Source organism: Pelobates fuscus, chromosome 5, assembly GCF_036172605.1.
Source record: "Pelobates fuscus isolate aPelFus1 chromosome 5, aPelFus1.pri, whole genome shotgun sequence".
NCBI classification, from domain to species: domain Eukaryota; kingdom Metazoa; phylum Chordata; class Amphibia; order Anura; family Pelobatidae; genus Pelobates; species Pelobates fuscus.
Window position 1 is genome coordinate 82,484,400 of NC_086321.1, and position 26,707 is coordinate 82,511,106.

Consider the following 26,707-nt stretch of genomic DNA (forward strand, 5'->3'; position numbering starts at 1 on the left):
CATCACTTCTTACTTATTATCTAATATGGCTCAAATGTTCCCCTGGATTTCCAGAAATCCCACTAACTATGACGTATGTATTGCATTAACAGGGATTTTTTTAGTAATGAGTCCAGCTTAGCTGTAGACTATTAAAAGGATGACTGCAAAAATTGCTCAAATTATATTAATTTTGTCCACTGTATCTGAAAGGATAATTTGCATGTGTTTTCCATTAAAGTTAATTGCATGTATATAATATGTTAATAATAGGAGATTTTGGCTCCCTGATCCTATGGAGAATCCCAAGTTGGATACACCGGTAAGCAAACACGCTGGAGCCATTCCTGTAGCAATATTTAGATATTTCCAATGGTGACAATAAAATGTTACCATTTGACCTCAAAGTCGAATTGCAGAGGGCTGGTATACGTCAGAGATAGGTATCAGCTGCCTCCTGCACTAAACCATCAAGGTAGGCCTCAAATTCCAGGAGTTGCCATCTCCAGCAAATCAGGCCCATCCCAGGTAGCACGATAAAGAAGTCAGCACCAGCCTCCGTGGTATAGACAGGTATCGCACTTTAAAGCAGGATTTGGAGATAAATCACTGAATAATTGGCTTTATTAGTCATTTTCAGTTTTTTCTATTTGTGGTGTATTTCGAAGTGTAAAAGTCTGTAACATAAAGGGACACTAAGCTAAAGATTCTATATGAAGACTATATGTGTTATAAAGTAATTATAATAGCTCTAACCTTTACTTACTCGTTGACTTTAATGACCTTCATCTCTCCTCATTGTCATTTTAAATCATTACTTATTTTTTAATTTCATTGTTAAAGCAGCACTGTCACTTTTTGGTTTTATATCCATCTTTTACATGCCCTTTATTCCCTTTTATTTATTAATTTATCCTCCTGTTTTAACCAACTCCAGTGGTTTTTAACTATTTTCTAACTGGCTGCTAGCGCTGCCTATTGGCCTATGGTTTGGATTTTCTTTGGGATTTCTAAATTTTTCGCCATCAACTCAGTTTAAATCATGGTTCTGAAAATAAAGGATTACATTAATAGTTTTTATCATCTTATTTTATCAGGTGCTAACGCATTAAAAGAGGTGGAGCATATTCATTAATGTTAAGTGCACATTGTGTCCTTAGTGCAATACTTTTGCCTGGCTTAGACACTTCCCTTTTACTGTAACTATTGTATTAATGTTTGTAATACATTACTAGTTTTGCAGTTTCATAGAATCACATCCTGTTTTTTCTTCTGTATTGTCTGACCAGAATATGTGTAGACGTTCCTTGACTAGAAATCCTAAGTAGACAAATACCTCCTTGTTCTTGATTATTAGGAGTATGAATCATTGCACATTCCTTTCTCAAGAGATGTAACAAGTCACAGGAAATGTAGTTTATTAATATGTATCCTAGTTATACATTAACAGGTTCTAATCAGGAAAGTTAGAAGCCTATACTGTATTGCTGGAACCTTACAGCCTTAATGGAAAACATTACATTTAGTTGTGTGATTTATAACACCCACTCTTTAACAAATTAACACTTTAAAAGTCATTATGCTGCCAGATCCTCCATACACGTAGAAGTTAAAGTGGACACAACCCAAAAGCTAACTAATGTTATTAAAGGTTGTGCTTTCATTTTAAAAAAATACTCAACATTTTAAATGTTTTAATTTAATTCTTAGATTTTAACTGCCAGGCACAATTAGGGTGTGCCATATAAATGAACTTAACCCATGCAGTGACCTAAGTGTGAGCACGATGCCTTCCTCAATAAAGAAGTCCCACCAAGATAAGTATTTTTTTTTTACTTATCAGCAGCACTATTCACTAAATAAATGCTTAAATAGCATTTACTGGGGTGATGGAACAATGAGCTTTCAAAGAAGGTTCCCTTTAAATGGCTACTCCAAGCACCATGACCACTTTGGTGATGTGAAGTGGTCATAGTGCTTGGATTTTGCATGTGCAGCATTTCAGTTTGACAAATGACCAGGACTTTCACCCCTCTTCACCATGCTGTCCAAGTCCTCTCTTCAGCCCATCCTCTGTGACACCTCTCTCAATGTGAGGGGGAGTGACATCCCATGAGCAGGATCGAGCTGCAGGGGCAATATGGCCTCTGCCATGGGATGAAGAACCAGACCAGGAAGAGTTAATCTAACCAGATAAAGTGTTTTATTAAAAACACTGTGTTTGGGTTGGAGTAACCCTAGGTGTAGTTTAGGCAGGTATAGAAGATGATACAGCGTCTGTGCTGGGGAAATTATCTATATTATTAATTAAAAGAACTCACCTGAAGATAGAATGTGCCATGTCCATGATTGCTAATGAACCGATGCATTCTACTGCTTTATATCAATAATTTATATTATAAAAGATTATACAGGTCACTTGGGTTATGGATAATACAGCTAGCTATGTAGATATTTCATACATTATTATTCTCTCTCTCTATCTCTCTCTCTCTCTCTCTCTCTTATATTCTAGATTAATGAGTAAGTGCATTAGTTGCAGTCAGCATAGTATATCAGAACATAATTGCATCTAATAGGCCATATAATATTAAATATACTTTTTTTAAATTGGTGAGGAAAACACCATCGGGAACGAAACCATTTTTATTATGAATATCTTTCTGCAGTCGTGACATGTTTTAACTCGCTGTATAATTGATAAAACCCTATAGCTGCAAGGAAGTAGAAATCGTCCTTTAAAACACTTCCAGAGATATTCACTAAAGAGTGAGTTGGCAGGAATTTAAATAGCCTCAGCAGGCACGCTGGAAAACCATCTTACTGACAGCTATGTGTCAGTTTATCTGTTTTGGAAAACATTTTAAATTCAGTTTGAATCTATTTTAAATTCAGTAGTATTAGCAGATGAATATGTGATCATATATACTTAGTATTTTACACAATTTAACTTGTTATACCTGGATATTATTATTATTTTATGATTTATATAGCGCCAGCAAATTCCGTAGCGCTGTACAATGGGATATATACCACCTTTGGCAGCCTCTGGTATAGACTTTGAATATTCATGAATCAGGGTTTTTAACAAAGGGGTTTATTTATTAAACTCTCAATTTTAGTAAAGCAAAATGTAGGAAATGGTAGCATATTTTGAACAATTCTCTAAACTAATTATTGTCACTGCTTGGCTATTTTAAGTTGCATTTTGGATATTAGATATTATTAGGCGGCATAATCTAATATACAGTTATAAAGTTAACTAACTTAATGTTAAACTCTATTGTTAGGAATGTGATGCAATGATGGCAGCACTGCTAATGACTAGTTTCCTGCTTCTGTGAAATCACCAGGTTCAGTTAGTTTGCTTAGTCTATATGACTGGACACTAAAAACAAATGTTGCATAATATTTGCAAATGTAAATGTATTTATGGGAAGATAAGGGTTTGCAAGTGTTCAATGAGAGATAAGTATGTGTGTGAGATACTCAAACGTCTAGGTGTGGTCCCCTTAGCCTTCACCAATAATGCATCATATAAACAAAAAATTAGACGGAATATCTTACATATAAACAGTAGAAATTCTGGTGGTGTGAGTATTGTTCCTATAATAGGATAAAAAGCAAAGAAAACAAATAATGGTGCAGTATCGTTTGTACTGATGGGAGGATTTGTATTATTCCCAATATAATCCCAATAAATTTGCACTCACAAACAAGGAGCCAATCAATATCCGGCTCAGATCATCAGCTTTGTGGGGTATCAGAGGTCCCACTCCCTCCTTTGTGTGTGCAGAGTCTTCCTTCAGTTGCAATAACAGGCATGCAGTAGTAGTTAAAGTGCTTTATTCCATAAAGTGCACATAAGTGATAAAAGTAAATAAAAACCTTACAGTCTGTACTTTATCCAGGACTAACCAGTACAGACTGTAAGGTTTTTATTTACTTTTATCACTTATGTGCACTTTATGGAATAAAGCACTTTAACTACTACTGCATGCCTGTTATTGCAACTGAAGGAAGACTCTGCACACACAAAGGAGGGAGTGGGACCTCTGATACCCCACAAAGCTGATGATCTGAGCCGGATATTGATTGGCTCCTTGTTTGTGAGTGCAAATTTATTGGGATTATATTGGGAATAATACAAATCCTCCCATCAGTACAAACGATACTGCACCATTATTTGTAAATGTATTTATATTTATTTGGAAGCAGGATATTGCAAACCCATAGTATAGTTGTAGACGTATGCGTTATTGTGAATCAGATGAAGTATTTTTTTTTTCATATGAATCATTTGTGAACTTTGTGTCTGTAGACTTTCTTCAAGTCTTGCATCACTGCTTAGAACAGCCTTTAACGAACACATGGTTCTTTAAAACACTTTAAGGGTTATATACAAAAGAGTGAGCTGACAGGAATTTAACAAAAAATTAGATCTCACAGAGAGCTGTGTTTCCGGTTACTCTATTTTGTCCAAAATAATACTCTATATTCCAGGAAATTCAATCGTATAACTGTTGTGTGCAAAACATATTTTTCTGCAGATATTTTACTTTTATTTTATTTTGAAACGTGTTAACAAGCAAAATCCCCAGTAGAGTGTGTTTACACAAAGGACATTGTGGTGGACTGAAAATCAAATGTACTAACTTTATGGATAAATAGAATTGAGAATATAGAAGTAGCGGGAAATTATTGGCCTTAATTTTGCAAAAAATGGATTATGATTCACTAAAATTCCTTTGTTATCGATTAAATCTCACCATTTACTTAATTATTATTCAGCAATCATCCAAGTCTATTGTAAATGAAAAGTGTTAGTGTAGCTAAATGCAATTATTCAGTTATGTGTTGCAGTGATGGGGATATTAAAAGGTGGATGTAAGAAAATGTATGATGAAGTGTTTATTCAGTTGTATATTGAACATGGTTTGAATTATATAGTTATAATACCTAAAGGGACACTCCACTCTCCATTTACTACTACTAGTAATAATAATACTATAAAAACACAAATTAATAAATTACTAAATAAATAAAAATCACTGTTTAGTAGATATACACCGAATGAGAATATTTAGACATTTACTTGTGCATTTTTTTTTGTTAAAGTCTATATCTAAAACCAGTTTGCAAAAGTTACAGATATCTTATCTGAAGCCTTTACAGACCCTCCCCTTCTAACTTATCCCAGACTTTCTGTGGCTGTCCAATCATGGACTTCCGGATGCATCTCAATGAACGGCTTTGCAAGGCAGGTGCTCTGGGCAATTCACATTTTTTTCACACATTTTTTTGCATGTATATGCCTTTCCTCTTTGTATTACTTTATAACTTGAAACTTCACATGACAGCACAGCGGATCTTCAGAAACATTGGAAACCTTAGCGGCAACGCAACAATGGTTGCCCATCCATAGAAAGCTGTGAAAATCCACGTATGATGACAAATAAGCACTATTATATCTTTGAGCTATATGAGACTGTATGATTGGCAGGGGTTGTTAGTTCCAGGAGAGTTGTGTGGTATGCCCAAATAGTTATTTTTAGCCATACGTCTGTGCTGAAAGATAAGCGTGCACACATGCCGAGAAGCATAGGTGGTTCCAGAGAGGGAGGACCAGAGCAAATGCTCTCCATGAAAGCCAGGGTAATTTCTATCTGGCTGACTGAAAGGGCTAACTGAGGGGTCATCCCCACTCTGCCTTAAAATGCCTGTATATAGGTTATTCAAAGGATAATGGCCATGGCAACCACTTGTTAAGCTTGCCAAACATATAGTAGAAGAAGGTATATAATTTACTTGTCAGGCAATAAGCTGGGCATCAGTGTCAGTGTCATAGAAGAAACTGCAAGTCTAAATATACATTGGTAATTTTTACCATATCCATATTGGTAAATGTGTCCATGTGTATTGTATTTGAGTGAATGTATGTGGTTTTAGAATTCATCACAAAATCCAGCAGAGCCCAAGTTTAGGCTTTGAATCCAGTCTTGCTGAGAAATGTTGCACTTTGGCACTGAGGACAAAGATGTATGATTAAAATAAAATACTCATTAATGTATATATTTTCCTGTCATCTGAACAAGTTGCATTCTTGAAGTGTGTTTTACTTGCTTTTTATTTGCTTATTTTTTATTTATTTTTTTATCAGGAGCCTTTATAAAATTATATATGACATACAATGTTGGACTCTCTGATTCAAAAATAATCCCTGGACCACCAAATGAACAATTTGGATATGCTGTTCAGCAATTTAATAATAAGGATGGAAACTGGTAAGAATCGCCTTGTGTTGACTGTTCATTTTATTTATCAATTAAAGTAATGCAAAATTAATTAATTCCTAATAATTGATGGGAAACTGGGAGGAAAGAAGAAAAGTGTCTAAAATTCTTAGCATGCTTTCAAAATGTAAAAAACATGCAGAAGCTGTCAAAAATGTAAATTCTTGTGAACTCTTGCTTAAGAACAAATACACTTCCATATCATTTCTGATGAAATCTGTTTCAAATTCTACTTATGCTGGTTATCTGTCAAGTATGTGTTTTTTCTCTTTTTGCAATGTTGACTTGAGCACAAGTGTTGAGAACAAGTGATGTAAAACAGCTAAGCTACATCACAGATACGCAGTCTTATCCAAAATAAAAATTGTTCATTTTTTCTGCAAAATACATTTTATGAATATAGACTAAAAATGTTGACTGACAAAAAATGATCATTATAGCATCACTGTAAAGTTGCTGCAATTAAAACACTGTAGTCATATTACGGCACAGTTTATAGTATATGTTTTGTTCTAATGGAACATTGTTTCAATGTCCAACATTTCAAATGTTCCGTTGAGTCATCGCAACATGCAGACAAAATGGTCAAATTGTTTGAGCATGAGTGCTTTTTCTAATGTCTCTTTAGTATCATTGACGACTTTGTTGCCAATCTTTGTGGATTCTTAAATATATGGTTGCATAATACTTACACAAAATACAGGAAATATATATAAATAAAGCTTCACTGCACGAAAATACACAAAGTCAAACAATTTAATTCAACACCTACATGTAGGGTGATAAGATTTTTCCTCTATCCAAGGACACTTTTAAAGGGAGACTGTAGGCACCCAGACCACTTCTGCCCATTGGAGTGGTCTGGGTGCCAACTCCCACTACTCTTAACCCTACAAGTGTAATTATTGCAATTTTTTATAAACTGCTATAATTACCTTGCAGGGTTAACTCCACCTCCAGTGGCTGTCTACTAGACAGAAAACCTGTGCTAGAGCATCGCTGGATGTCCTCACGCTTTGTGAGGACCTCCAGCTTCGCTCAATTCCCCATAGGAAAGCATTGAAAAGCATTTTCAATGCTTTCCTATGGGGAGCTCTAATGCGCATGCGCGGCATTGCCGCGCATGCGCATTAGGTCTCCCCGGCCGGTGGGTGGGATCAGTCTTGCCCACCGGCCGACGTGTCAAAGTGCCGAAGTGCTGAAGTGCCGAAGTTCCGAAGTTGCCGAAGTTCCGTAGCACAGTATTGCCCAAGTACTAATATACTTACCCAGTGAAAGAAGAAGAATGTTATATTGTATACAATTTTAAATAAAAAGTATACAAACATAGCCAGGATTCAGCTGTAAGCATTTGCAACACTTACAACAATCAAGTAAGATACATTCATATAAAATGTAAGTTACTTGGCCAGTCAGTGTAATGACAGGAATGAATAAGTAGATAACTCCCTAATTCCCACGGTATTAGGGAGCTATCTACTAAAAGGCTGAAAGACCTAAATTGGTCTTTCAGCCAAATTTACTAATACTAAGTAAAGATTACTTAGTATTAGTAAATTTTGCCCCTACTCGCTATACCGCGAGTAGGGGCATGTCTATTAAACAGTGAGCAACCTGTGGCTGCTCACTGTAAAAAACAAACAAAAAAAACGTCCCCCCTCCCCCTCCTAACCTGAAGGGGGGACCCAATCAGAGAGTTATGAGTCAAATTACAGAGCGTGGGAAAATTCCAAAGCACTTCATTTCAAACCAACCAATCAGAGTGCTGTGACAGGTAAATGTAGAGACTTACCTGTCAGTCTCCTCATTTACCTGTCAGAGCACTCTGATTGGATGGCTTAAACCCACCAATCAGAGTGCTCTGAGCCCAATTACAGGGCTGGGTAAGGCTTTATAAGTCTTCCCCACCTTGCAGAGCTCAGTCTGCGCGGAGCCCTCACCGGGTGAAGAAGGATTATTTTTTTTTGCGCTCGTTTTTTTTTTTTTTTTTTAAGTGCGTCGGTTATTATGGCTTTTTATTTGGCCTTTTTTGGGGCTGACTGTTTAATAGACATGCCCCTACTCGCGGTATAGCGAGTGGGGGCACAATTTACTAATACTAAGTAATTTTTACTTAGTATTAGTAAATTTGTCTGCAAGACCAATTTAGGTCTTTCAGCCTTTTGGTAGATAACTCCCTAATACCATGGGAATTAGGGAGTTATCTACCAAGCGGCTGCAAGAGATGTTCTGAAGTCCCGAAGTGCCGAAGTTGCCGAAGTTCCGAAATGCCGAAGTTCCGAAATGCCGAAGTTCCAAACTGCCGAAGTGCCAAACTGCCGAAGTGCCGAAATGCTGAATTGCCGAGGTCCTGAAGTTCCGAAATTACCGAATTTCCGAAGAGTCAAAGTGCCGAAGTTGCCAAAGTCCCAAATTGCCGAAGTCCCGAATTTCGGAATGCCGAACCGAAACGAAAGTTTTTCCCATGCACATGCCTAGGCATTACTAATTTATACCTGTATGTGTGTGTGTGTCTTAAAATAATAAAATAAAGGGTTTTACATACCTTTTTCAAGCTCTCAGCTCTGCTTAACTCTCTTCCTCCCACGACATCATGGAGGAGGCATGGCCTCCTCTTGCAAAAGCCAGTCCAATGCTCCTCATAGACCTGTGCTCATCTAAGCTTTCCTATAGGAAAGCTTTGGATAAATGTTTTCCTACAGGGCTTTTATGTCACGTGGTGAAGTTTTACTCAGTCAGTGCAGCAGAAACAGTTGCTGTGTAATAACCACTGAATGTGTGTTGAACCCTTTAAGATAAACATTGTCGTTTCTGCACATGGCAATGTTTTACCTTGAATGGGTACACTGACAGGACCACTGTCAGTGGTTTAATATAAAATGATGTGGGTGAACTTAGTGATCACTTAAGAACAATTGTATGTTAGTCATAACTATTAATACAATCTAATTAATTGTACTGATTGTAAGCATAGAGAAGCAATGGATTAGAGGTATGCATGCGCGGCTAAACACTGTTCTCCTCCAATCATATGCTCCTGTAAGCAGCATTTCATTCCCAGATCAAGTATTGCTCAGTCTAGAGGAGGAAGCCCCTCTAGTAATAGGAACACAGCCATTAGAGATGGATTTAACCATGAAATATAAACATTGCAATTTCTATAAAACTGCAATATTTTACAGTGCAGGGTTAAAATTAAAGGACTACTGCAAGCAGACCATGTCATTGAAATTTTTGGGTGACTATAATGTTTATTTAATCCTAAACTACCATAAGCCAAAGTCCCCCAAATCCTAACAGCCCATAACTTCTAGCACACCTAATCTTACCTATAACATTACAATTTAAAATGTTGAATTTTTAACAGCACTATTTGGGCACCATAAGATTTGTAAATCAGAACTATTTTAGTATTGTTGGAACTATGTCTGACATTTAAAATAGTCAGTTTTTAGGAATTTATCTCATGCATTTCACTGGGATATACTGTAAAATACTATACTGATAAAACTATCTGTATGGTAGTTGAAGTTGTATAAAAAAAATGTAAATGCTCTGTAATGTTTTTGTTTGTTTTCAGAATATTACCAATGGTTTTAATTATGCACTCTTGTTTAAGTTATTACAACAAATTATCTTTGTTGGGCAATATGGGTGAGAAAATGATACATTAGCGTTTCTCTTCTGGAAACCACAAACCTCAAAGGCTCAGTTTATACAGTCCAAATGTATGCTAGTCCGTGGGGTAATATCTGTAAATTGCACATTGCGGTATGTAGAAAAGTGTAATGTGTATTTAAATGGTGGAATGCACTAAAATGCATACCTTTTAAATGTGTGGTTTTTCTCATTGATTAACTTATTATTCTTAAAAAGTCAGAGGAATAAAGTAAACATATCCTAGTATTGTAAATTATAAATCAGGAAACTACATGCAATTACTGGCAAAAGACAGATGACAGGAAATAAATATGAGATGTATCTTTAAATATATGATCTCTTTGGACAGCAATGTCAAAACACAATGGGGCCTATTAACAGAATCGTGAATTGCTAAGGAATTGTAATTTTATCCCGAAATAGCTAAGCTGAAAAAATAGCTGATTTAAAGAATATTTCAAAAACTGCGAATGGTGATTTGTCCTAACTCTAATGTCAAAAATTCATATACTAAAAGAAAATACTGCTGAAGTATGTTTAGGGGGATAATATGGTACACTACTGCTTTTTATATTGGTTGTGATATATAATATGACTGATTAGTACAGCAGTTATTTGAATTGACAATTTAAAAAATTAATTAACACAGAGAATTAATAATTTTTTTAAAAAGCAGCTAAATAAATGAATCATTGCCGCATTGTAAATTCTGATGAAAATAATAACAGTATGTTTCTTTCTAGGTTGCTTGTTAGTTCTCCCTGGAGCGGTTATCCTAAGAATAGGATGGGAGATATTTACAAGTGTCTTCTTAATCATCAACAAACAAAATGTGATAAAATGAATCTTGCACGTAAGTTAATTATATGAGGGAGATATGTCTACGTATTTCTATTTCGAAATTCTATTTATATTATTATTTCTGGTTCCAGATATAATAATGTTCATCACTCTAACCTACACATATAATTAATCTGTCCCATTGTCTGTTGAGCAGTAAGGAATGTCCTTAGTAGTGATGTCGCGAACATAAAATTTTCGGTTTGCGAACGGCGGACGCGAACGTCCGCAAATGTGCGAACCGCCATAGCCTTCAAAAGGCAGGCGAATTTTAAAACCCACAATAGTGGTTGAAGGGGGGGGGGGATGGAGACCTACTCTCCTTCCCCCCCCGGCCCCCACCCCTGGGTTCGGGTGGGGGCCATAAAGATAATGAGGGGGGGCCTACTGTCCTCCCCCTCTCCGGCCCCCACCCCTGGGTGGCGGGTGGGGGCCATAATGATAATGAGGGGGGGGGCTACTGTCGTCCCCCCCGGCCCCCACCCCTGGGTGGCGGGTGGGGGCCATAAAGATAATGAGGGGGGACCTACTGTCCTCCCCCTCTCCGGCCCCCACCCCTGTGCGGCGGGTGGGGGCCCTAAAAATAACAATAAGGGGGGACCTATTGTCCCCCCCCGGCCCCCACCCCTGAGCGGTGGGTGGGGGCCCTAAAATTAACAATAAGGGGGGACCTATTGTCCCCCCCGGCCCCCACCCCTGAGCGGTGGGTGGGGGCCCTAAAAATAACAATAAGGGGGAGACCTATTGTCCCCCCCGGCCCCCACCCCTGAGCGGTGGGTGGGGGCCCTAAAAATAACAATAAGGGGGGGACCTATTGTCCCCCCCCGGCCCCCACCCCTGAGCGGTGGGTGGGGGCCCTAAAATTAACAATAAGGGGGGGACCTATTGTCCCCTCCCAGCCCCCATCTCTGAGCGGTGGGTGGGGGCCCTAAAATTAACAATAAGGGGGGTGACCTATTGTCCCCCCCCCCCGGCCCCCACCCCTGAGCGGTGGGTGGGGGCCCTAAATACAAAGGGAGGGGGGGTGCCCTTGTTAACCCTTCCCCCCCCCAAAAAAAAATAATTATCTACCTACCTAACCCCATCACCCTAAAAATAATGAGGGGGGGGACCTTTAACTAAAACCCTGTAAAAAAAATATATAAAAACAACTTACCATTTGATGTTTTTTTTTCTTTCTTCTACAATCTTCTTTTTTCAGCCCCAAAAAAGGCCAAAAAAAAAACCCATAATAACCGACGCAATTAAAAAAACAAAACAAAAAAACGACTGCACAAAAAAATAATCCATCTTCACCCATGGAGGGCTCCGCGCAGACTGAGCTCTGCAGGGCGGGGGAAGGCTTATAAAGCCTTGCCACGCCCTGCAATTAGGCTAAGAACACTCTGATTGGCTGGTTTAAGCCAATCAGAGTGCTCTTTGTCATTTTACACAGTGTGGGAAAATTCCAAAGAACTTTCCCACGCGTGTAAAATGACACAGAGCACTGTTATTGGATGGCTTGAAATCCATCCAATCACAGTGCTCTGTGTCATTTTACACAGCGTGGGAAAATTGATCTTTCCCACGCTGTGTAAAATGACACAGAGCACTGTGATTGGATGGATTTCAAGCCATCCAATCACAGTGCTCTGTGTCATTTTACACAGCGTGGGAAAATTGATCTTTCCCACGCTGTGTAAAATGACACAGAGCACTGTGATTGGATGGATTTCAAGCCATCCAATCACAGTGCTCTGTGTCATTTTACACAGCGTGGGAAAATTGATCTTTCCCACGCTGTGTAAAATGACACAGAGCACTGTGATTGGATGGATTTCAAGCCATCCAATCACAGTGCTCTGTGTCATTTTACACAGCGTGGGAAAATTGATCTTTCCCACGCTGTGTAAAATGACACAGAGCACTGTGATTGGATGGATTTCAAGCCATCCAATCACAGTGCTCTGTGTCATTTTACACGCGTGGGAAAGTTCTTTGGAGTTTTCCCACGCTGTGTAAAATGACAAAGAGCACTCTGATTGGCTTAAACCAGCCAATCAGAGTGTTCTTAGCCTAATTGCAGGGCGTGGCAAGGCTTTATAAGCCTTGCCCCGCCCTGCAGAGCTCAGTCTGCGCGGAGCCCTCCATGGGTGAAGATGGATTATTTTTTTGTGCGGTCGTTTTTTCGTATTTTTTTTTTTTTAATTGCGTCGGTTATTATGGTTTTTTATTTGCCCTTTTTTGGGTCTGAAAAAAGAAGATTGTAGAAGAAAGAAAACATCAAATGGTAAGTTGTTTTTATCTATTTTTTTTTACAGGGTTTTAGTTAAAGGTCCCCCCCTCATTATTTTTAGGGTGAGGGGGGTAGGTAGGTAGATCCTTTTTTTTTGGGGGGGGGGAAGGGTTAACAAGGGCACCCCCCCATTTGTATTTAGGGCCCCCACCCACCGCTCAGGGGTGGGGGCTGGGGGGGGACAATAGGTCCCCCCCTTATTGTTAATTTTAGGGCCCCCACCCGCCGCTCAGGGTTGGGGGCCGGGGGGGGACAATAGGTCCCCCCTAATTGTTATTTTTAGGGCCCCCACCCGCCGCTCAGGGGTGGGGGCCAGGGGGGGACAATAGGTCCCCCCCTAATTGTTATTTGTAGGGCCCCCACCCGCCGCTCAGGGGTGGGGGCCAGGGGGGACAATAGGTTCCCCCCTTATTGTTCATTTTAGGGCCCCCACCCGCCGCTCAGGGGTGGGGGCCGGGGGGGACAATAGGACCCCCTCTTATTGTGATTTTTAGGTCCCCCACCCCTTTTTTTTTTTTAACAGTGAGCACTGTTTAATAGACATGCCCCTACTCGCGGTATTGCGAGTAGGGGCACAATTTACTAATACTAAGTAATTTTTACTTAGTATTAGTAAATTAATAGGGGGCGGACCGAACATCGCATATGTTCGCCCGCCGTGGCGAACGCGAACACGCTAAGTTCGCCGGGAACTATTCGCCAGCGAACAGTTCGGTACATCACTAGTCCTTAGTTGAGCTCACTCTGTTAGAATTTTGTCCAGGACATGAAAACACCAATCTACACTGGCAACAATCCATTTTCCAACTCCTTGCAATGGTACACAAGGTACAATAGAGAAATACCGGGTAAATTTTTATAGAAAATGTTTTTGTTTCGTCTCTCGAGGGCTGCTCCACACATGCTCACCTATCCTTTCTTAACATCTTTATTACTAGGCACACCACATAGCACGCGAGCTCTACTTGTGCTAGGACAACAGAAGACATAAAATAGTTTTTTTTAATGCTAAGGAACTGAATACGCTCACAGATAGATGCGTAATATTGTGAAGAAAATGTGTTAGTACTTTAACATTATTGTCTAGATGTCTAAGAAAAGTATTCATTTCTAGATTGTGGGGAAATTAACCTCGCCACTTGTACCTGGAGAGGACTGCTTGCCAGGCTCTTGCCATGTGATTATGGTCCCTGGTAGGTTTGGCCCTTTAATAACAAGATTTGGGCACAATGGATTTTCGTTGTGCTGCTGCTGGCTCTTTAACTTCCAGAGGAAGGATTTGTACTTTTAAATTGGCACTTCGGATGCAGTCGAAGTGCCGAAGTCGTTGAAGTGACCGCCATTCGAAAAAGGAACACGTGGCGGCGGCCATTTTAATTTAGTTGAACGCGGTCAGCGGTGCGTGCCACTGAATCTATGGAACTAAAATCGGCTACGCATTTGCACGAACACCGCTGACCCTTTCCTTCTCAGGAACTTCAACGCTTCGGCTGGAATCGAAGTGCGTTCGACAATTCAAACACACTGTTAGACTGGGATATTTGCACGAACGGCCTCGTTCGTGCATTCAAATGGTACTTAGACATTTTTCTGTGTGAAATTTACCGACCGCACAGCCCAACTCTATGGAACTCTTTTTGGGCATGAAAATGTGCTTGCAGTCAGTCAAAGGTGACTTATAACTATCTCCCGAACGGCTGAACGGATTCAAATGATTTTTGATTATGTTTGTATTTGGAATGTGCTGATTAAGAATATGTGACTTTATTAATATTGGATGTATAGTTTGAGAGTTATGAAAGTTGGGTAAAAAGTATGTTTTAAACTGTACGGCTAATTGGGTTATCTCTCAGGCTAAGGGGAGGAGATGTGTGGGATGTAACTTGTGTGTGATTGGGTAATTCATAATTGTCTGTGGCGTCTCTCTTGCATGGGAGAATTGCATAAAAGCAGAGTGTGTGTCATTAAAAGTCAGTCTTGTTCCAGCATTAAGCTTTGGCTCATGTGTGGATTGTTTGACGATACCAGCAATATTTGTTCCTGTGGATTATTGGAGTTATTCTGCTATTGGGAAAAGGAATACTAGACGGTGATACTGATGACTACCGTCACATAGATTAAACCCCATTTCCTAATGTCAGTTAAGCCTTATTTATAAGCTGAATGCTGGACACAGACCACCACCAGTGGAATGGGTTGAAGGTGTATTCATAGATACACTCTAAAAATAATGAGTAATATAACATAATAACAGCATGTAAAGCAAACCATGAGTTGTATCCTCCAGGAACAAAAACTGAAAAATTACAATTTAATGAGTACATAAATATTTCATACATCAAAGTTTTCCTGGTTTTATTTTTTAGGAGCAACAATTATTCCAAATGTTACTGAGATAAAAGAAGAAATGAACCTTGGCTTAACCCTCATAAGAAATACTGATTCAAATGGATTTTTGGTATGTTTGTGGAAAAAGAAAAAGAAAATGAGATGTCATAGGTTTACTTTTTGTCATCCTATAAATAATCTGTTTACACTTCTGGAAGTTATATATATGAAGCATCATTTGCTATTAATAGAGATGATCTAAACCAACTTCCTTCCTGCCCCCCTTGCTCTTCAGTATAATCATCCAATATATACTGTCTAATATGTCACCCGTGTTTTAACAAAAAAAACTGTGATTACTAATAATCCAATATATATATCAATTTTAATCAGTATTGACTTGTGTTATTGTCAGTATTATAATACAGCTTATAATGTTGGATATCATTGGATCCCTGTTAGACTAAGCTGTTCAAAAGCATTGTGTTGTCTGGGCCCAAGGAACAAAGTTCTTCCCCCTCTAGGAGCTAGGAGCCAAAGGAGCTGAGCCTTGTTACTCCCGACTAACTAGTTAGGAACTGGGTTCCACCTCACAGGCATGGGTGTGGAGATAGGGGCCATTTTTCAGGCAATCCGGAGCTGGCAGGGGATTTAAAGTCCACTAGAACTGGGCTTCCTTGGTTAATGGGGATTAACCTGGACCCCTGGTAACCCGACCAGTTACCTCTGCTAATTCCTTGCCTTCAGCCACTCAGGAACCACTCAAAGTGTAAAGGGACCCATTTCCCCCCACTAACCAGACGACACACAGTCGTGGAGGTACAAAAATGTTATTGGCCACACACGGCTTTTATGCATACCCAGTGCAAGGGGTGGGACACACACACATATGAAGACACATCCCACAATCTTCCCCCTCCCCGAGGTCCCAGTGCGGGCAGGTACTCTTTTCCCTTTGTCCCCAAAGCTCGCCACTAAATCCCCGGGGTTCCCCACACCAGCTGCCAGGGGTATTCTTCCCAAGAGCTTCTGTGCCTGCCCACAGGAAAAGAGCTGTTCTCCCCCTCCCCTCCCCATATCCCATACCCTCTCTCTCTTCCCCCTACCGTCCAGTACCTTACTGGCCACGGTTCCCGGTCTGACAGGAGATGCTCTAACAGGCAGGAGGGGAGCAGCACAATGCAGCTCTCCCTTCCTGCCAGACCTCCGGAAACCGCGGACCAGGGCCGGTGCGTCTTTTCACCAGCCCAAAAGGTATCCAGACAGCCCACCGTCGCAGAGGTTGAGGCTGCGGCTGGGCCCCCTGGAGTGAGGGGCCCGGTCGCAGTCTGCAACCTCTGCGACCTCTGCGACCTCTGCGACCATGGTAGGTATGCCAGTGTATATTTCTATCAAAGTCTTTGCATTTTATCATTAATAACTGCAACATTTTTTTTCATTCCAGACATGTGGACCCTTGTGGGCACAGCAATGTGGAAACAACTATTATGCAACTGGAGTGTGCTCTGATGTAAACTCAAATTTCCAAGTACTAAGAAGTTTTTCTCCAGCTCTTCAAAGTAAGATGTTAATAAATAAAAAGAATGAGAAAAAAAAAGTACATGTATATTTCAAGTTAAATGTTCTCTTATTTTTAAAGGGTTATTCCAAGTATCATAGCCACTACAAATTGCTGAAATGGTTATGATGCTTGGAGTATGCTGGTATCGTTTCTTGGTAATGGTGCAAAGGTTAGCTCTTACCTGGGTGCCAGGTCTCCTCTTCTGCTGGCTAAATGATATCCATCTTCTGAAGATCTGGAGAAGCCTGATGACAATCCTGCCATTCATTCATTGGCTGAAAGCATCTCAACCAATGAAAGAGATTTTGTGCACACGAATATACTCATCAATGACATTAGCCTCTCATTTACATCTCCAACGGGTAGCCTAATTATTATTATTATTATTATTATTATTATTATGATATTTATAGAGCACCATCAAATTCCGCAGCGCTTTACAATGGGTGGACGAACAGACATGTAGTTGTAACCAGACAAGTTGAACACACAGGAACAGAGGGGTGGAGGGCCCTGCTCAATGAGCTTACATGCTAGAGGGAGTGGGGTAAAATGACATAAAAAGGTAAGGATAGTATTAGACTAGTGACAGTTGTAGAAGAGGAATCAGTTGCGAGCTATTAGATTAATTGATACGCTTTTATGAAGAAGTGGGTTTTTAACGATTTTTTGAAGGAGTGGAGACTGGGTGAGCATCTAACGGAGAAGGGAAGCGAGTTCCACAGGAATGGTGCAGCCCTCGAGAAATCTTGAAGGCGAGCATCAGAGGTGGGAGTACGGACAGAAGATAGACGTAAGTCTTCAGCAGATCATAAGGGCCTAGACGGGACATACTTGTGTATAAGGGAGGATAGATAGGTGGGAGCAGCATTATGTAGAGATTTGAAAGCAAGAACCAGAATTTTAAATTGAGCTCTATATTTTATAGGAACCCAATGTAGGGACTGACAGAAGGGTGAGGCATGGGAGGTGCGGGCGGACAGGAAGATGAGCCTCGCCGCAGCATTCATTATGGACTGTAACGGCACAAGTTGGGAGCACGTAAGACCACTGAGAAGCGGATTAATGTAGTAAAGGCGAGAAAGGACAGTGGAATGGACCAACACCTTAGTCACATCTGGCGTTAAGTAGGGGTGGATGCGCGCAATGTTTTTGAGATGGAAATGACAGGATTTGGCAATAGATTGAACATGCGGCTTGAAGGAGAGGTCGGAGTCAAAGAGAACACCTATGCAGCGAGCCTGCGTGGTGGAGCGGATGGTAGCACCGTTGACTTGGAGGGAGACAGACACAGTATCTAATACTAATAGTATCTGTGTGTGTAATGTTTCATATTGAAACTCTAAACATGCAGGCTTCTTGTGCTTGAACTAAACCTTGAAAGTGCTCTTCATAACATCTGTTTATTAAAAATAAAAAAAGCATGGAATATAAAGATTGAAATATTGAAATTAACATTTTGTCAGGGACAATTTTTTCTTAAATAACTTCAAACACTGGATCACGGACACATTGTTGTTGGGTAATCGGCCTTGAAGAGATGTCTAGAAAATAATCCCAATGTATTTAATGTGTACTAATCAGCAAGATAACGGAATACTAGAGATTGTTACACAATGGTTATTATAACAAATTGTTATGCGTTGTACTGTACGTCTGTGAAATAATATCTATCTATTCCTATGTCATGGCATATAAACTATACGGCAGGACAATGCATCAGAAATGCAATTTTGGGCATTTTTGTGTAGGCTCAGGTTATGCTTTGAGTTGCTGATTTCGTAACAGGAAAATAAATGTTAAAGGGACACTATAGTCACCAAAAGCTTTAGCTTAATGAAGCAGTTATATGATGTAAAGATCATGACTCTAAATGGCTCCATTCTCTGCCATTTAGGAGTTAATTCACTTGTTTCTGTTTCTGTTTCTGCAGCCCTTATCACACCTCCCCTGGCTGTGACTGAGGCTATGTCTCCTGCTCTATAATTTGAATTTTAATTACATGCAGAAGACTCCTGCATAGTCTAGAAAGCTACAGGAAATGTTTAGGAAGGCTGTGTAAGTCACATGCAGGGAGTTGTACCTAGGCCAGCATAAGCAAAGTGGTTTCACTCCTAAATGGCGGAGAATTGAGCAGTGAGACTGCAGGTGCATGATTTGTATACTAAAACCATCTTATAAAGATATTTTGGTGACTATAATGTCCCTTTAAAGTAAAACCTTCCTACTGCATGTTTTTGTAACATGTTATATTCATTTTTTTATTTTTTTAGCCTGCTCATCATTCATTGATGTAGCTATTGTTTGTGATGGATCAAACAGTATTTATCCATGGCCAGCTGTTCGGAGTTTTCTTGAAAAATTTGTTCAAGGACTTGATATAGGGCCAACAAAGACTCAGGTAAGTAATTTGTTCTGTTTGTTTTATGTCTCATGGGGAAGATTGCAGGAAACAAACTGTTTAAAAACAACATTTATTTTTTTTTGCCACATTTCAGACAACAAAAAATATATAACTTAAAAAATCCAGCACTTCCTTAACTATAAAGCCTTCCAAATGTAAGTTTAAAAAAAAAAAAATAATAAACTGGCTTGTGCAAAAATAATGGGGATTTATTTACAGTATACAGTCATACATAGCAAATGCTTACATATATAAATTGTGAAAACATATACAATAGTGACAACATACAAAGGTTATTTAGAAAGGTAAGGTTATGATAAAGGGGTTTATTCACTAAACAGTTAATTGTGTTTAATTAAAATTTATTGCAACATTTAGGCCAAAATAACAAAGGAAGTTAACCCCTTAAGGACACATGACGGAAATATTCCGTCATGATTCCCTTTCATTCCAGAAGTTGTATCCTTAAGGGGTTAAATTAGAGAATGTCTAGAGAAAACTAGAAATGTAAGAATTCTTCCAGGCAACAATTTTCCTTTTCCCTTGTTATACAGTTTTCAATTGCCAACAAGGACACAAGGAAGAAGATTTAGTCTAAGTCAAAGGAAGGTTTTTTTTTTTTACTATAAGAACAATAAGGATATATAATTCTCTGTCGTGAAAAAGCGTTTTTATCAGAGTTCATACAGATGTTTAAACAACAACTAGATGCATACTTGTAAAAACAGAATATTCAAGGATATAATTTTTCAATGTAGGGTAATAGCTTCTTGATCCAAGGATAAAATCTGACTGCCATTCTGGGGTCAAGAAGGATTTTTTTTCCTAGCTTGTTGCAAAATTGAAGGTGCTTCAAACTGGGTTATTTTGGCTTCTTTCAGATCAACAACAAAAACAGATGTGAGGAAGGCTGAACTTGATGGACAAAAAATAGGAACAATGTTATTTATGGAAATGTCCCTCTTTTTTCACTTTCCCCAAGAATGCGCATTGCTCTTAGAGATTTGTAATATTTTGTTGTTAATATGCATTTATCTGTTCAATTATAATTTATATGCCCTGTGTGTATCTTGGTTTTTCCTTGTAAGCAAATACTGCATTACTATTTACTACTGTAAATTTAGCAAACCTAAATACATATTTAACTAATTCTAATTCTGTACATTTATTTAAAGGTGAGTCTTATCCAGTATGCAAATAATCCCAGTGTGATGTTTAAAATGAATGCTTACAAAACTAAAGAAGACATGATCAGAGCAATATCCGGTGTCAATCAAATGGGAGGAGACCAGACAAATACGTTCAAAGCTATTGATTTTACAAGGTAAGCTAATATTTTATTTTGCACTGATTGGAGCAGTGGTAACGTCACTTCTTTAGAACTGGAAAACCCAGGTTCAAATTCCAGTCAGATCACTTTATCAGTAAGTGTCCATCGGCAAGACAGCTAATTATATATATCTGCCTACCTCCAATATTCATAGATTGTAAGCTGATTTGACATACAGAATATTAACTGAAAATCTTAGCGCTAATATACATGCTAATATTAATTATATACTGCCCTAAGGGAATGTTTTAGTGGGTATGGTGTCAGAAGTGCCCTGATGCCACACCAATGTAAGTAGTCAAACTGTTTGCTAATGGTTTAACTTTTCATCTTGGGCCCACCAGGCTCTGGGCACCTTCTCAGTGGAAAACTGGAAAAGATGTGTGTAGCTTCTATTAGCTCCCTTGGGCTAAACCCTCATTGCAAACGGCACTGGTGAGCTTAGCTCAATGCAGGGAGCTATATTCTATCATAGAGGAGGTGATGGGCATCCAGTGGACCGCAGGTAAGATGCCAAACTGATAGGAAACAGTTTGACTACTTACATGGGGGGAAACATCTTCTTAGCAAGTTCTAATCCATCTCCTAGAGGTCATCAATAGTTTTGGAATGTTTCACACCCAATTGAGGCTTGTTTTCCAAATCTAAACATTGCTGTCTGTCAATTGTTTTACATTGCCAGAAAAAAAAGATTATTATTATTATTATTATTATTATTATTATTTATCATACTTTATTTATAAACCACCAACACATTCCACAGGCATGTCCATGGGTACAATTAGAACAAGTAAAAATACAGAGATACATGATACGTGTAAAGATACATCTAAGAGACAATACAACATTTGACAAATAAATAAATAAATATAGGAGAAGTTGAGGACACTATTCCCATGGGAAGTTACAATCTAAAACGTAGAAGAAGAGTGTCACTTTTTACAATTATATTGACAATTTTGTTATGTGTTTGTTGAAATCTACTGATCCTCTTTTGCATTTATTCGCACCCAAACATAGCCTTTGTTTTTAAACGTCTGATCTGATTTGAGCTTTCATTTGATATCATGTTTTATATACATGTCATTATTTCAAATGAATGCAATATAAAAAAAAAAGTGAAGCATACAAAAACAATGAGTGTTTTTGCAGTTCTGTTAAAATAATATTTGTACAAACAGGGAAGCAATTACAATACCACAAGATAGATCCATTTATTTTCACTTGTTTTTTAACATTACAGGCCATACGGAGCACTTTCTGTTTCAAGAAAATCAATTTTCCAAAGTACAATCCATGATAAAGGGGTTATTTAAAAAATAAAATTAAAATAAAAACAGTGACACTAGGGCATTACCTTCCTCGAATGAGCGATTCTAGGTGGAGGTTGGGAGCATTGTCAATAAGAGTAGGTTACTAGGTATTCTTACACTGAAGTCTATCTGACAGTCACATTTGTTGAGAGCAAGCATTGTTGTTATTACTTTATTATGTAGAGGTTAAATAGGTATAACTTTTACATTTGATAAAGATTAATTTGGGATATTGAAAGGAATGGGGCTAGTATTTATACTTATCCACATGCTTCTGTTTCATTTGCTCAATCACTAAGTGAAAATCAGACTTAGAATGCTCATTGATCACTGTGTAATACTGTGCTCTTGTTTTATTTATTTTTGTTTTTATTTAATGGTCATTTAGCCATTAAGCCTAACACAGGAGGATTCGTGTTTCTATTTCTCCCCAAGCCTCTCCCACACTCAATTGCTAACTGGGAGACAAACCCGGAAGATTCCTTGATGAATGCATAATACTGTGATCAAGGAGTTATTATTTTTAAGGGAGCAGTTTTGAATTGAAAACATTGGGCTAAACGTACCTCCAAACCTCTTTCTCATTTACAAAAGCAGAGAATGAGGTTTATACTTAGCGAACCCATTATCCACTGTATAAACATTTGATCAATGGTTTAAATACATTTAAAAGGTGGTCTGGCTTGGGGTTGCTGGGGTCAAGGGTACGAGTTCTACTCTCACTCCAAGTCTCCCTCTTACCCATGATTGTTTTGTGGGAGGATGTGAATACAAATACAGATAGTGCAGATAATGTTAGTGTTTGCAAAATGTTTTTTTTTGCACAAGATTCACTGGTAAAGGTAAAGCATAGATTATCTCACAGTAGCAGATTTCCTGAACCGTCATGATTATCACTTGGTAGAGGAAGAGAACCAACCACACATCAAAGTGCTTTCTATTTATAAGATGCATCTACAGCTTATATTATGCATGCCCACAATATATAGAGACCAATTGACTTCTATCTATCTATCTCAATCAAAACCACTCACGTAATGTCACAGAAGCCATGCTTAAAGGATTACAAAGCATACAGCTGTGTAAATATAATAATATAATGACTGTTTAAAGCTAGTGTGAGACGCATTACAGACGCCAGGAGAAGTATTGCTGAACAGTGTTAGAATCCCCAGTATTCTGTATGTGTGCAATAAACATGTGAATTGTACTTTTAAAGTTCAATATAAAAAAAAAAAAAAAACCCAAGGAGCAAAACCACATCAGTTAGCCAAGGGTCCCCCAGGCACTGGTTACTCCCTCTTTTGGAGCACAGACTCTTCTGTAAACTGAGTGCTTCCAGCTAATGAGCTAAGCCCTACTCCCATGCTTAGCTCTGTGCAGGGAGCTTCTGTGCAGTAGTGGAGGAAGCAACTGGTGCCCAGCTGACTATATGTAAATGTTCAAACCATTCCTAAATGGCTTGACACATTACACATGAAGGATGAGTACTACTGGCATCATAACCTCTACAGCCGGCTACAGTGGTTATGGTGCTTGGAGTGTTCCGTTTATGTGTATATGTATAATGAAACCCATTTCAATATATGTCGACATGGTATGTGATAAGAGATGGTATCATGGTAAGATATGGTTAATAATACCATAATTGATATGCCACATTTGAATTACCAAACAATGTCCATTAACCCCTAAGAACACATGATGGACATTTTCTGCCACAGCTGGCCTTTTACTTCTGAAACTGTGCCCTTAAGGGGTTAAGTACCCATGACATTTTTGTTTAACATCTCGAACTCTTATAATTTACATTATTTTCTTCCTTTTAATTCTGAAAATAGAGCCTTCATTATTGACCAGCCACATTGTTCTATCTTTCTCTGTTTGGTATGTTAGAGGTTTATACAGATACTTATAGCTATCTAGATGTTTTAATACCAAGCAAACCATGTTTGGTATGATACTGTTTGGGGGTTTGAACTAATCCATTAAATGCCTTAATTTTATTAAATTGTTTCATTTTTACTGTAAGTGTTTCCTGGATCAATAATGGGAGACATATATTCAGCATTTATTGTTTTGGCATAGAATGTATCTAATGTGGTTATATTTAACTATAATTCACATATAATCATAGGATAATGTTTTTAGAGGGTGTCTGTAATGACAAATACAGTATGATTTTAAATGATTAAGAACTCTGTTTCATTTTTACAATGTTCAAGCAGAATTGCTAGCTAATGTCTAAATTTCTCTAAAATCAGAGGTTGAAAACCACCCCTTTCCCCCACCTTTCAGTCAGTTCAGTATGTACCAAACCTGTGCCGATCAGCGCTAATACAAGAAGGATGTGCTCTGCACTTCTCTTATCAGAGAAATCCTTTTCTGGGTGTCTCTCCTGCTTCAATACAGTCTAAGAGAAAGCAATGCCTGCAAGGTGAAGTAGGAAGGAGGGGCAAGCTATCAGTAATAGCAACAGCACAGAGAGAGGAGAGAAAAAACCAGAATGACTTATCGCAGCAGATTTAAACAGAAAATCTGAGAATGGAGAGAAAGAACAGATAAACATAAAGTGCTGAGGACTTGACTGCTGACAACCAATTAATTTCATTGTGATGCTGATATCAGTTTCAAATATGTACCTATGCCCTCCCTAAAATAACCACCCCAATAACTTTCCCCCTTTCCTCACCCTAGTTTTGCAACATTGTAGCAATATCCTAATCTCAACCAATCCAATAATAAACATCATTGATGCTCTTAGCAGGAGACAGGGTAATGGAAATAAATTTAAAAGGACACTATTGTCACCAGAACCACTACAGCTTAATATAGTGGTTCTGGTGCCTATGTATTTTCAGAGAAATGCAGTGTTTACATTGTTGTGTTTACACTGCCTCTAGTGGCAGTCACTCACATGGTCACTAGGGGTGCTTTGTATCTCAGTGCAGCACAGTGTGCTGAATGCTCCCCATAGAGATGCATTCAATGCATCTCTACGAGGATATGCTGATTGGTGCAGTTGTGTTTTGCCAAGCATGCGCAATAGCCTTCCACTGCATTCCTGTGGGAAAGCATTGAATTGGCTGAGATAGTCAAGATTGATGATCTCAGCCATGGCGGTGGAACCAGGGGGTTGGGGGGGGCAGCTACGTCAAGACCGTTGCGGCATGTGAAAAAAAGATAAGTGAACTCACCTTTCTGTCAAGCCTATATCTTCCATCATTACATTAAATGGACATGTTTAACAAGTAAAAAGACCGACTGGTTTCCAAATCTAAAATTTGTTTATTTTTTTTTTTTGGTTTTGCCCATGCTTAATGATTTTTGTTGGATCTAATTCCAAAAGTATGTTATGACATTTTCTATAGTTTTTTTTTTTTTACCTATGCAGACATTAACATTAAATTAAGAAAAGGAATTTACTTTCTGTGCATTTTCTCTCTCTGCACAGAGCAAATGCATTTTCTGAAGCATACGGAGGTCGTCCAAATGCAAGTAAGGTCATGGTAGTCATAACAGACGGTGAATCGCATGACAATGCAATATTATCGCAAGTCATTGGAAAATGTGAAAAGGAAAAGATCATCAGATTTGGCATAGCGGTATGTTCAATGTCAATTCTCAACATTGTAGTGAATAACCCAGAGTGAGTGAACATAACATCTTTATTACATAACAATATAAAAAGCACAAATAGCTTAACCCCTTCACCACCAAGCACTTTTTGATTGAAAACAAATTAGCATAACATTTAATTAAAGCAAGGGATACATAGGTAGAATATAAACATATCATATAAGTGCAATTTTGTGTATACAGTTGTAATCGAAATTATTCAACCCCCATTGGAAATCAGGTTTATTGTCAACATTTTCAGACTTTCAGCTGTTTGCAATAAACAAATGAAACAGCTTCTGGGGGCATTCCCATTGGAATCTTAGCCCATTGCTCTCCTGAGTTCAGTAATATTCTTGGTTTTGCGTGCTGCAACGGCCTTCTTGAAATCCCACAAGAGATATTGTATGTGGTTCAAGTAAGGTGACTTTAATGTTCACTGTAGAATTTACCAGGACTTTTTCTGCAACCAACCCTTGGTGGAATTTGAGGTATACTCGGGATCATTGTCTTGTTGTAAGGTCCAATGACGCCCAAACTTCAGCTTCCTCACAGCTTCCTGATACTTCAATAAATCCATCTTGCCTTCCACATACTGCAGGTTTCCAGTGCCAGAGGATGCAAAGCAGCCCCAGAACATCACCGAGCCACCACCATGCTTAACTTTAGGCAGAGTGTTCTTTTGCTTCATTCTTCTTTCTCAAGACATAGCACTGATCCTTTGGGTTGAAAAATTCATTTTTTTTTCTCATCACTCCACTGAACAGAATCCCAAAACTTCTGTGGCATATTTTTTATGATTTTGAGCATATTGAAGCTTTTCTTGTGCTTTAGGGTCAGTAGTGGTGTAGGTTTTGGAGTTCTGGCATAGAAACCTTCTGCTTTTAGTATGCACCTTACTGTGCTTACTGAAACCTCAGTGCCTGTTGCCAAAAAGGTCTTTGTGGACTCATTTTTATTTGGCAAAATGCATGTCAGTAAAAATGTTTATGATTGATTCTGGTAGCAAAGTGGCCAATTTCAAATCCTATATTATATAACATGCTTGACATTTTTACATTTAGGTGGAACTCTCTTGTAACACACCTGTTACTATACAATATTTT

At 38.7% G+C, this 26,707-nt stretch overlaps 1 protein-coding gene across 1 annotated transcript in view; it reads left to right on the forward strand.

The window, feature by feature from the left end:
* Positions 1-26,707, forward strand: part of ITGA2 (integrin subunit alpha 2) — a 111,724-nt gene that overhangs the window by 35,723 nt on the left and 49,294 nt on the right. Inside the window, exons 2-8 of the mRNA XM_063454029.1 lie at positions 6,140-6,263; positions 10,676-10,785; positions 15,414-15,505; positions 16,820-16,934; positions 19,210-19,337; positions 20,516-20,664; positions 25,438-25,588. Of these exons, the coding sequence (XP_063310099.1) occupies positions 6,140-6,263; positions 10,676-10,785; positions 15,414-15,505; positions 16,820-16,934; positions 19,210-19,337; positions 20,516-20,664; positions 25,438-25,588 (869 nt within the window). The remainder of the gene's footprint in view (positions 1-6,139; positions 6,264-10,675; positions 10,786-15,413; positions 15,506-16,819; positions 16,935-19,209; positions 19,338-20,515; positions 20,665-25,437; positions 25,589-26,707) is intronic.